The following is a 13,082-nucleotide window of genomic DNA, read 5'->3' on the forward strand; positions in this document are numbered from 1 at the left end:
CAACAGTAATTCTTATGACAGAGATGTATAAGCCCAAAAAACCCACAATATTTTATTCTCTGTCCCTTTACAGAACAATAATTTGCTAAGTCTTGTTATAATAAACAGTGTCTTATTTTGGCAACCCAATTGTCTGTTTAATTTTAAACAGCCTTCCACATGAAGGAATACTTTTGTCCAAAATAATTTTATTTATTTATTTTTTGTTTTTTGTTTTTGTTTTGTTTTGGTTTGATTTTTTTTCTTCCGGTACTGGGAATCAAACCCACAACCTTGCACTTGCCAGGCAGGCACAGTGCCACTGAGCTAAATCCCCAGCCCCCTGTCCAAAATAATTTTAAACTTTCATTAAAAGATAGTGTGAGGGCTGGGGATTTAGCTCAGCGGCAAAGCGCCTGCCTGGCAAGCGCAAGGTCGTGAGTTCAGTTCCCGGTACCAGAGAAAAACCAAAAAAAAGGATAGTGTGCTTTCTTTGTCCAGAATTTGGTGGTTTTGTTTTTGTTTTTTTGGTGGTCTTTTTGAGACAGTGTCTTGCTATGCAGTTCGTCTTGCTATGCAGTTCCAGCTGGTCTTGAGCTCACTGTGTAGCCTAGGCTGGCCTTGAACTCACAACGATCCTTCTGCCTCAGGCACTCCCTGCCCCCAGTGCTAGGTTTACAGGCATGCACCACTAGGGCACCCAGCTTGCCCAGAATTCTTATAACTCTTTGTGTTGAGATTATCTATTATTTTTTGTTGCTGAAGTTGGGTCAAACTTTCTAGTGGGTGTGAGTGTGGGTGTGGTGCTGGGATCTGACCCAGGGCCTTGTACATGCTAGGCAAGTGCTCTACCACTGACCTGCATTCCATCACCACCCCTCCAAGACTTTTTTATTTGATTTTGATTTTATCTGTGGGCTCCATAGGTTTCCTTGCTTGGGTTCAAACTTGCCTTCCTGCTGACTTGGCGTCCCTGAGGTGGTGCGATTATATTTGTGTACCACCGTGTCCATTTTATATCACTATTAAACAACTGAACCTTTATTTTTAGAACTGTCAGGGTTTTCTACTTTTGTTTTTGTTTTGCAGTAGTGGGCATTGAACCCAGGGAATGCTGACCTGTATCCCGAACCTTTTATTTTCTTTAGTTTTGAGGTAGGGTCTCTGAAGTTGCCCAGGCTGGCCTCACTGTTGCAGTCCTCCTGTCTCAGCCTCCTGAGCACTAACATTATAGGTGTGCGCATCACGACCAGCTGCCTAATATTTTGAAATTTATTACCGTGAAAGGCGTTGGCCTGACTCCTCCTCAAAGTGCTCCTCCTCCCTTCGAACACCCTACCCCACTGTTTCTGCTGGTTGCTGGGGATCTTCCTCCCTGTGTGTCATTTCATGTGTGCTTGAGTATTTTGAGTGACTCAAAATGTTCATGGAAATTGATATCAGATAGAAGCATCACGGCGTGCCTTCACCGGTCTCACTGCGTGTGGTACAACATGCCCTCTTCACTCAGGCTCCTCCTCAAAGGCAGAACGAGTATGACAGGAAACTTTTTTAACTGGTTTGGGACATCAGGACAGCCGGGACAGGGCAACTAAGGACACTTAGACACCCGGAAAAGAGCTTCCAGAACTGCTCAGGAAGAGGCAAGAACGATAGCATAAGCGTGTTCAAAGTGGAAGGGTGAAGGACATTTTCTATTTTGTTTTTTCCAAGAGAAATGATGTTTATTGTTACATTTAGGTATGCATAATGATCACATTCATCACAGGGAATTGTACCTGTACATGATATAACTTGATTCTTTTTGTTTTCTGTCTCGCGCCCCTCCTTTCAAACCATGTTCCCCACCTTATTCACAAAAGCTTTTTTTCCCTTCTTTTCTCATTTTTTTACTTTTCTCTTCCTTGGAGGGATAGTTTTAAAGCAGGTCAATGGCAATATGTCTCTTTTTTTTTTTGCTGGGCATGGTGGTACATGCCTATAATTCCATCACTCAGGAGGCTGAGGCAGGTGGATCACCGCAGGTTTAAGGCCAGGCTGGACTCCATAGCGAAACCCTGTCTCAAAAGGAAAAAAAAATTAAACACTAAACTATATTTTTTTTATCATGCCTCCAAATGCACACCTTATCACCCAGCCCGTGTGTGTGTGTTCACCAAGAGACGGCACTAGTATGTTACAGCCCTATACTTATATTAGCCAAAAACTAAAACTAAGTGCAGACTCCATGACAGTAGAATAGACTAATGCAGAGCTGGTGGTTCACTGTTGGAATCACCATGCTGCAGCGGAACAAGGTGGACCTGTGTCAATACTGTGATTTTCAGAGAGAGAAGTTGGTTATGGAAACTTTGAAAATAAGCATGAGAAATCTATAACATTAGATTCTGGAACAATGGTTACCACTTGTGAACAGAACAGAGGAGTTCATGCTGGGATCTGGGTACATAAGGATTCATTTTGTGAAAATTCAATGAAGTGTATACTTGGGATATGTGCACTTTGTGTGTGTGCTGTACTTCAATACAGTTTGTGTTTAAATGATAGATATTGCCTACTTAATGGTTCCAATATAAAAATATTAGCCACGCATGGAGGCACATACCTATAATTCCAGCACTTGGGAAACTGGAGCAGGAGAATTTCTGCAAGTTCAAGGCCATCCTGGACTACATAGTGAGACCCTGTCTCAAAAACTAAACACAACAAAAAATGTATTTTAAAGAGAATTTTAAAAAGGGTCATGGATACAGCTCAGTGGAACAAGCACCTGCCTAGCAAGCACAAGGTCCTGAGTTGGATTCCGGTACAAAAAAAATAAAAAAAATAAAGAGAATATTAAAAAATAAAAACTATACAGAATTTGAAAACAAGATAGGAAATTAGCAATGGTTATTATTATTTTTGTCTTTTTGAGACAGGGTCTCGCTGTGTAGTTCAGGCTGGCCTTGAGCTCACTTTGTATCCCAGGCTAGCCTCGAACTTGCAATGATCTTCCTGCCTCAGCCTCCCAAGTGCTGGGATTACAGGTGTGTGCCACCATGCCTGGTTTACATATTGTTATTGCAAAGTAGTTGCTTAGCATATCAGATATAGGTGTGAAAAAATTGAACAATATAAGCAGAAACTGTTCCTTTCAATAAACTAATAGAAATTAGTAGTGCAATTATCTTAGTTATCGTGTGTGTGTGTGTGTGTGTGTGTGTGTGTGTGTGTGTGTACATATATGCAGACTTTTTAAAAATTAACAGGGTAGACAAACGAGTACCCCAAAGTATCAATAGGTGTAGGATTTGAATAGGTTTTCCTCATTTTCCTTTAACACTATACTCCACTTCTTGGTACTTTTTTAATTCTCTGAAAATATCAAATATAATAAATCAGTGTTTTAGGTTGTACCCTCAAAGGCTTCACCCTCAGTTGCTACTCAGCTGTAGTTTCTATGACTCTTGTTTGGATATTTAAGTAGATGAGTGATTTCTTGATTTATTTTACAGGCAGATTTTGACAGCAAACCAGTAAATGGCCTCAAGTCAGAATCCATGGAATACAGTAGCGGTGGTCATGGGGAAGAACAAAGATTGGAACTGAACACACAGCCCCTGGAAAATGTGACAAAAAATGAAGAAAGCATGACAGGTGTTGAGGTGGAGAAGTGGACGCAGAACAAGAAATCACATTTAACTGAGCACGTCAATGGCGACTTCGGCACGCATGTCACCAAAGCTGAGAAATCAAAGCAGCCTGAGGATGACAAGAAACAAACCAAGCCTCCAAAATTGTTCGCACAAACAGTAAGAAATGGCATTAAAAATGTGCCCTGTCTATCAGCTGAGGCAAACGCACCATTTAACAAATTCAGTATTGAAGAATTTGGCAAGGCATTGGGAAATCATCCCTACAAACTCCTGAAAGACGCTGCAAACCAGAATAATGCCATGAACCCCACAGTCTCTAGTACGAGCTGTGATCGCCTCAAGGACAAGAGGAACATCTTTGTCTTCCAGAAGCCTGGCTTTAATTGCAAATCTGAAGATTGTTCACACTTTAACAGTCAGACCTTCACACACAGTGAAGGTGACCAGCCTAAAACCACTGAGGTCAGAGCATGTAAGGAGCCTAGAGGTGGCTCCCCCATGCAGCCCACTCTCCTTTCCCTCATGAAAGACCGGAGGTTGACACTGGAGCAGGTGGTTGCCATCGAGGCCCTGACGCAACTCTCCGAAGCCCCATCAGAGAACTCCTCACCATGCAAGTCAGAGAAGGAGGAGGAGACAGCTCAGAGAACAGCCAGTTTGCTTCACAGCTGCAAAGCCATCCTCTATTCCGTGAGAAAAGATTTGCGAGACCCCAACTTGCGAGAGCCGCAGAGCGTTCCTCCTTGTCCATCTGTAGAGAAGCAAGGTTTGCGCCCCACAGCGGTGTTCAACGGCCAGAACACCCTGTCCAAGCCACAGCTTGGCTCTGCCACTAACCAAGCACCCACCAAGCCACCTGAACATTCAGAAGTCGAAAATTTTACATCTTTTTTAATACCGAAATCCAATTCATTGAAAATTGATACTAGTGAAAGTGTCACGGGAAATAGATCTGGTCTTGATGATGGTTCTCAGAATTTGCATCACATGTCAGAAAGTAGTAAATTGGGATATTGTAATCAATTGCCAGACTGTAGTAAAAATTTGAATTCCAAAGAAGATCCATTAAGTCAGGACACACCTTACAGCCAAATTGAGGAAGACGTTGCAACACAATTAACACAACTTGCATCAATAATTAAATGCAATTATATAAAAGCAGAGGACGATAATGACAAGAGTTCACCAACAAGCCTTGTTGCCCGAAATACACAGCAAAAACATAGTCAGGAGGAGGGTGCCGTGCTACAGAAGCCATCTCCAAGTGCACAAAGCAATCATGGCTTAGCATTAGCAAAGCAAAAGAACACAGCCCCTAAAAAGACCAAGTCCACCCCTGTAAGAGATCGGCGGAAGAAGAAGCCTGCTGTCATAACCTGTCAAGAAAACGATCAGAAGCAGCGGGAGCAGCTGTCCTATGAGTATAGTAAGTTACATGACATTTGGATCGCGTCCAAATTTCAAAGATTTGGTCAGTTTGGCCCGCATGATTTTCCTCTTCTGTTGGGAAAAATTCCTCCTTTTTCCAAAGTTTTGAAACCGCTGGCTCAAGCCAGTACCACCCTACAACACAAAAGATTATTTCCTCCCCTCAGTCAGATCAAATTTGAGCGAGATCCTGAATTAGCACAGAAGAAGACGGTGAAGGTTGAACCGCTGGATTCACTTCCAGTGTTTCCTGTTGAGACCAGTTCTCACGGGCAGGCACGTGCGGATAAAGCGCCCATTTCTCAGGTACCGGCAGCAGTCAACGGCAACCCGAAAGCTCACCCCTTGCCCCCACCCTCCTGTCTACCTAACCAGTGTGCTAACCTGGTGGCCGGCAGTGACCCAACACAGTTTCTGCAGGATGCCCAAGAGCACCTCATGCCACAGACGCTGGCAGCGCCGCCTGCCGTCTCTCCCGAGACCCCCCTGCCAGACCCCACACAAATTCTCAGGAACCTGAACGTAGTTAGTTCAGGCGGAATTACAGTGGTTGCTAGCAGAAGTGAAGAGGAAGTCTGCTCACCTGGTGTGGCAGCGCCCGAGTGTTCCCCTGTAGACAGTGCGCAGAGGGATTTCCACGATTATGCCGTGAAGTTCCTCACCAGTCCTGCCAAAAACCTTGTGGCTGCGACAAAAGATACAGAAGTGCCAGCCTGCGACTGTCCTGGTAAGTGCGTGGGTGGATTTGTGCTTTCGCCTGCACGAATTGCTGCACCTCATGCAGAATCAAGTTCTGATTCATCTTTTGTGGTATTTTTGCCCCATTCTTATTCTAGCTAAGACGGACTAAGTAATTCTGTACCCATTTTTCTGTTGGACCTTTATTCATTCTGCTCAGAAAAATGGAAATTTCAGCTCATAATTTGGAAAAACAAAGGTAAATTTTTTCTGGTGGAAAATATGCTGATTTGTCTCAGAGCCGGTGTCTCTAATTGTGTATTGTTATGGCATAAGAATGAACTTCCTTGATTCTTCATCACATTTGCTCTCCCTGTATGTGAAAGAATTTCAAGCTATAAAGATTTTATTAAAAAAAGTTTCCTCGCGAGACAGAAAATGCGTAGAGAATGTAAAACATATGCACAATTTAGCAAATAACCACAGAAAGTATCTACAATTTCCATACCAGAGCTAGAATGGTGTTTTGTTTTTTGTTTAAAATATCAGTGTGAGTTTGAGGCCAGCCTAGGCTATATAGTAAGTTCAGGGCCAGCCTGGACTACATAGTGAGACCCTGCCTCACAAAGACAAATAAATAATTTACTATTTCAGGAAAACAACAAATAGGTTGCCGCCTGTAATACCAGCACTCAGGAGGCTGAGGCAGGAGGATCGTTGCGAGTTCGAGACCAGCCTGGGCTACAAAGTGCTCTCAAGGCCAGCCTGAACTGCATAGCGAGACCCTGTCTCAAAAAGGCAAAACAAAAAACAAAAAAGGGGCTGGGGATTTAGCTCAGCGGCACAGCGCTTGCCTGGCAAGCGCAACGTCTGAGTTCAATTCCCGGTACCAGAAAAAAACAAAAAAAAACAAAACACAAAAAAACCAAATAGGTTTGTGTTAATAGAGGAGTCATGGACTAATTCCTGATTGATCTTTTTATGTTTTTTGCCTTTAGAAGTCACTGAAAGAGAATATGCAGAACTAACAACTAGTTTTATCTGTTCTTAAAAGCCCTGAGAAAATCTTGCCGTGGTAAAGATTCTCAGTTTGTATGAGATATTTGTTCAATACTTGAGTACATGAAAGCTGGATTCAAATCCTATACTATGTTTAAATTTCATGTCTAGTGCTCAAATAAAAGAAAAAAAATCTGTTGACTAACATAGCTGTAAAAAAAATAGGTAAAATAGATTGTAATATATTACAACAAATAAAATAATGCAATAAAATAATACAAAAATAAATAAATAATAATACAATAAATAAAATAATAATAAAATAGATTGTAATAGTTTATAAAGTGGCTTGAGGCTTCTATTTCAGCTATTATACAATTATGATAGTACAGAATTCGTTAAGTAAAGTATAGGCTTAGTAATTCAAACAGTATCACTAAAATATGACCCGAGTCACAAAAACTCAAGATTTGATTTGAATAAGCCTTGGTCTTTTTGTCATAGAGGTTGGTGGTTCTCTGGTACATTCCAGAATGGGGAGTTTGCCAGGTGTGGTGGCGCATGCCTGTAATCCCAGTACTCGCGAGGCTGAGGCAGGAGGATCGTTGCAAGTTCAAGACCAGCCTGGGCTACAAGGTGAGCTCAAGGCCAGCCTGAACTGCAGAGCAAGACCCTGTCTCAAAAAAAAAAAAGAAAAAAAAAAAGCCAACCCAGAATGGGGAGTTAACAGGACTCTGGGTGCCAGGCACCAAGGACTGAGCTTTGGGGAGGGATATTGTCCTTCGCAAAAAAGGTGACAACATGGATATGAACTAGGAAACGAGTTCTTAGGCCAAGGATAGAAGTGAAGAGCAAGGAGCAAGGATAAAGGCTTTAACTATACATCTTGCACTGTGCTGGGCCTTTGACTTGTTATGTGCGACAGGGGGCTTATTATCCCTGGGTTACAAGCAAAGAAACAGACACAGGTGTTCACAGCCAGTACTCAGCTGAAATGGGACAGGAAGCCAGGTTTTTCCATGCTTGTAATCTCCACCCTCTGTTGCTTCCAAATTCAAGTCTAGCCAGGCAGGAGAGCAACTGCATGAAATCACCATGCTCTAAGAAGCTGAGGCAAGAAGATCACAAGTTTGAGCCCAGCATGGGAGACTTACTGAGAATCTGTCTCAAAATTTTAGAAAAGGCTGGGGATGTAGTTCAGTGCAGAGGCCCAAGGTTCAATCCCCATGTACTCCTACCACCACCAAATAAAAGACCCTTTCCTCATATCGGGTAACTACTCCCAGTGTGTAGACGGTAGGACAGCAAGGTTCTCAGCTGACCAGATTTTTGTAATACACGGAGAACTGTTTTATACATGTCAGTTACATGTCTTCCTTTAATCTTAAAATGTGAGGTAACTGTGCTCAAGTGAAGGAAGGGGAACTGAAAGAGAAATATAAAAACGCCTAGAAACTACCCACCAATACCCAAGGATTGAGGCATTTGGGGGTGTGTATTGTGTTCGAGGAAAACCGAGTAATGGACCCTACCTACCTTGGTGTTCCTGAAATTCAGCACTGTCAGCATTGTAGGCCCAGCGATTCTCTGTGCAGGGGACTCCCCAGCTTGGGGGCTGTGCACAGCACTGCCGTTCTCTACCCACTAGGTGCTAGTAGTACTGCACACTCAGCCTGCTGCCATGTCACAACTGGAGAAGGCCTGCAGGTGTTGCCAGAGGTCCTCTAGGCTAAAGTCAGCCCCACTGCAGAGCATTGGTATAACAACCACTGCTATATGCCACCAAGAAGTTAAAATCGCATCAAGAGCCCTAGATTCAGAAGCCTCAGAAATACAGTACAGTAATTTTCCACTGTGCTGTATTTGATTTCTACTCAGAATGATTAGTGAGTTTGTTGCAGATAGACCATGGCCGGAAATGCCTAAAACGCAGATATTTCCCAGTGATTCTAGTTACACAGGATTTTTAAGGGGTTAAAGGTACTGTCTTACAAGCAGTATGCAATTTGGGCTCACAAAACCTCCGATGGTTCAGAAATAGTGAACATATCTTACACTTTTCCATATGAGTAAACATTATTTCCCATTTTGATTTTTATCTCCAGTTTTACAGAGTTAGGTCTTTCACAACGGTATTTTTGTAGCCAGGCATGCAGCCTGTATTTTTACAGATCCCTGCTGTAATCCCAGCACTTTGGAGGCTGAGGCAGGAGGATCACTGCAAGTTTGAAGCCAGCCTGGGGTACAAAGAGAGTTCAAGACTGGTCTGAATTATAGAGCGAGACTTGTCTCCCCCCAAAAAATTTAAACCACTAGATAAAACAGTATTTTTTACAACCTTGCCTCTTTAGCTTTTAAACTGTTTGAATAACTTTCTTGTATTCCATTATATAAACTGCCTGTAATTTATTTAACCTTTCAGTTTTTGACATCCTAAGGTTGCTCCTCTTTTTTGTTTGATACTACAGGTAATTGCAACAAGGAACATTCTTGTACATTTACATTATAAATATATAGTGGTACAAGTACAGTAAAATAAATTCTCAACAGTGAAATTTCTGGGCTCAATTTTAGTAGAATTATGCAGCCAAGTTTCTCACATCTGTTGGTCTTGGATAACATTTAATTTGTACCTCAATGACAACCAAAAAAAAAAACTTGAGGCAAGAGATAAGAAAATAAACATGATCCATATCTTAAAGTTTTTTTTCTCCTCTGATTCTTAGAGGTTGAATTAAGAGTAGGAAGGCAACCCTAACAAGTTACTTTACAGACCAGTTGTCCTTGTCTGTAATTATCAAAGCTAACCAAAACTTTGTCAATATTCATTGTTCTAAATTTTTTTATTTCAAAAAATAAAAAACTGAAAACAGCTCTTCCTTGCCCCCGTGCACTTCCGCAACCCTTTGGGTCTAATAATCTTGTTCCTTCCACAGATCGAGGGATACAAAAAGACAAAGGCCCATATTATACACACCTGGGGGCAGGACCAAGTGTTGCTGCTGTCAGGGAAATCATGGAGACTAGGTGAGGAGATGCGCGTCCCCATTAAAACCCTTCTTTGTCGTGGACCTGACCCTGCAGAGCGAGCCTCTCTGGGGACGCTGTGGCGGGATGGAGAGAAGCCTGCGGCGCTGCGCCGTTGTGCTCGGGACGCACGTGCCCGCGCAGAAGCGGCAGCCTTATGCTTGGGAGGCAAAAGTCTCTGATCCGCCTATGAATCATTATTTATATTTATCGTCTAATGCGAGAGATCATTCAGATTACCCCCGCCAGCACCCCATGAACCACATAATCCCCTATTTGTCCTGAAGCCAGGCTGTTTTCCAAGATTGATCTTTAAGGAGAAATAAACCTAACTGGATAACAAAAATAACAGCTACATAAAAACAAGTTGTTAACAAAAGGAAATGCCAAGCAGTGTTTCATTTTTGACCTGGTGTTCACTTGTCTCTGATGCGCAGGGAGATGTTAAAAGCTTCCCGTCTGGAGGCTGGACGGCGATTGATGAGCACGTTATTTCCCCTGTCTTTTGTACTCAGGTACGGCCAAAAAGGAAAGGCAATAAGGATAGAAAAAGTTGTGTACACAGGAAAAGAAGGGAAAAGCTCTCAGGGGTGTCCTGTCGCTAAGTGGGTAAGTACTCTGTGTTGGTACAGGTTGGTAAATATTTAATAAACAAAATGAGTCCACAGGTTAAGTAATAAATGAAAATGTGGGCTAGAAAAATAGCTGTTCTCAGGAGGTTGAGGCAGGAGGATCGCTGTGAGTTCAAGGCCAGTCTGGATTCCATAGTGAGTTCAAGGCCAACTTGAACTACATAGTGAGACCTTTGCTCTTAAAAAAAAATGAGGAAGAAAAATAGCCACTCTTACAGGCAAATAACAAGGAAGCAGTCTGTCCTTGTCTGGGTTTTGGGTTTCAGAGCAGGTTTACACCTTTATTTTGTTTTGTTGTTGTTGTTTTGTGAGGGTACCAGAAATTAAACTCGGGACCTCGCGCTTGCCAGGCAGGTGCTGTGCCGCTGAGTCATATCCCCAACTGGTTCACACATTTAGAATGTCTAAAAAGGTGTCATTTTTGTTTTAAACGCTGAAAGAGCAGTTGCGGATGTTAGTATTTCTTTCCAAACTTATTTCCCTTGATTATCTCAGATATATAATTGTATGTAATTGATTGTAATAAATTTATTTTTCCTTTTTAAATTCTGTACCATAAATTTCTTCCTTCTTTCTTGTAAGTTAGTTAGTCTAACACCCTGGCTCCTGGTTTAGGTGCTGCCATGGTGCTGTCTTCTTTCCAGGCTCTGCAGATCCCTCCGGGATTCCCCTTGTATGGGTCCTGGGGCCTCTCTGGGAAGAGACGTTTGCACTGAGACTTGGGTGAGCAGTTGTGGTGGCAGGAGCCTGTAGTCACAGATATCCAGGACGCTGAGGCAGAAGGATCCCTTGAGCCCATGAATTTGAGCCCAGCCTGGGCAACAGAGACCAGAAGAGAGAGACAGAGGTGAATGACGCAAAAGATCCAAGTTTGTAAAGTAAAATATCCCCAAGAATGTGGGGAAGAGCAGTCCAAAGTAGAGAAATGGCAGGTACAAAGGTCAAGGGAAAGGGTAGGGGTTGTTGTGGTTGTGGTTTTGTTTTTTTTTCTGAAGGGCACAACAGGGTGATTCCCCTACCCCAGACAGATTTTCTCTATGTATTCCAGGCTGACCCCAGAATCAAGGTGACCCTCCAGCCTCCCAAGCGCTGGGATTGCAGGTGTGCAATTCCCAGCGCAACACTGTTTTTTTTTTTAAAATTGTACCTCAGTTAAAAAAAAAAAAAAAATTGTACCTCAGTGACTGTGATGAGACGTATACACATGATAATGGCTTTCAGATGACTTTCAAATCATTTGAGGAACATAATACTTGTATAGACTCAAACTTAAATGACCAAGAAACAGCAAACTTCTGCAATAAAATTAATACCTATGGGTTTTCTGTATGAACTATTTTTCAGGCAAAAAGAGGAAGTTACTTTTTAGAGAATAATGTATTTGGCCATATACTGTGTATCTGTAGTAGAGACAGTGCCACACCATGTTAAATATGGCTCTAAGTACAAAGTTTTGGCCAAAGATCAAAGTGATGATAATTTGATCTTAAAAAGTTAACCCATGTGAAATTACTTTTTAGTAGTAACTGTGCTGTTAAGTAATTATTCCAATGGCATTTTTTTTCTTACAACTTTCTGCAAGCTGATCAAAAGGGTTTGTGTGTGTGTGTGTGTGTGTGTGTGTGTGTGTTTGTTTGAGACAGTCTTTGTAGTGTAGTCCAGGCTGGCCTTGAACTCACTAGCCTAGGCTGGTCTCAAAGTCCCTCCTGCCTCAGCCTCCTAAGTGCTGGGATTACAGGTGTGTGTGAGGGCTGGCCTTGCTTTCACAGGGTATATTTTTTAAAATAATGTCAGAGCCAGGTGTGGAGATGCATACCTATTGAAGGCTGAGGCAGGAGAATCACAAATTTGAGTCTAGCCTGGGCAATTTAATGACTTAGCAAAACCCTGTCTCAAAATATTTAAAAAAATTTTTAAAGGGCTGAGGATGTTGTTCAGTGAAAGCCTCCTCCCCCACTTTCAATCAGTGTTGTTCATCATGGAACGTATCATGGAAAAGGTCATGTAAGTGTACAATTTGTCTACATTTGTAAAGTGAGTACTATACTTGTGAAACAACTACCCACTAAGAAATAGAACACTGTTAGATTCCCAGAAGGCTCAGTGATAAATCTCTCATCCTGACTTGTGGTAATAAGGTTTTGCTCATTGGGAAGTGTATTTCTCAATAATAAAGTTTTGACATAAGGAATGAAATAAAGCTGTGCTGCTGAGCCATTTTAAATATCTATTAAGGAGAATTGAGTGGGATAATCATAAAACAAAGTATTGCTATTCCATGTCTGAAAACAATATAGGTTTCATAGTTGATACATGTATTATAAAAATCATAAGGTTTTTCAACACTTAGGAGACTGAGGCAGGAAGATTGCCATGAATTCAAGGCCAGCCTGGGCTACATAGTGAGACCATGCTCCCTCGCCCCCCCCAAAAAAATCCATAAGGTTAATTAAGCTTTATTTTTTGCTGACATTCCAGGTTATCTTATTTAAAATATACTCTTCACTGCTAGTGCCTGGAGCAGTGCTCAGCTTGGAGTTGTTAGTGAATTTGTGTTGAGTAAATGATTATGAGATTACAGACCTTATGTTACAAACTTGAGTACTTTTGAACTTGAATTGGTGTCTTGAAGTAGTATATAGCTATGCTATTCAGGAGTAGCTTTTCCTTTGAGGTGGGGGTTCTCACTACATAGCACACC

General features: G+C 42.0%; 1 protein-coding gene across 1 annotated transcript in view; it reads left to right on the forward strand.

The window, feature by feature from the left end:
- Tet1 (tet methylcytosine dioxygenase 1) overlaps positions 1-13,082 on the forward strand; it is an 89,760-nt gene that overhangs the window by 47,670 nt on the left and 29,008 nt on the right. Inside the window, exons 4-6 of the mRNA XM_013514773.1 lie at positions 3,477-5,772; positions 9,659-9,749; positions 10,265-10,358. Of these exons, the coding sequence (XP_013370227.1) occupies positions 3,477-5,772; positions 9,659-9,749; positions 10,265-10,358 (2,481 nt within the window). The remainder of the gene's footprint in view (positions 1-3,476; positions 5,773-9,658; positions 9,750-10,264; positions 10,359-13,082) is intronic.

The sequence above is a fragment of the Chinchilla lanigera genome, unplaced genomic scaffold (genome assembly GCF_000276665.1).
Source record: "Chinchilla lanigera isolate Chin_1 unplaced genomic scaffold, ChiLan1.0 scaffold00024, whole genome shotgun sequence".
Taxonomy (NCBI): Eukaryota; Metazoa; Chordata; class Mammalia; order Rodentia; family Chinchillidae; genus Chinchilla; species Chinchilla lanigera.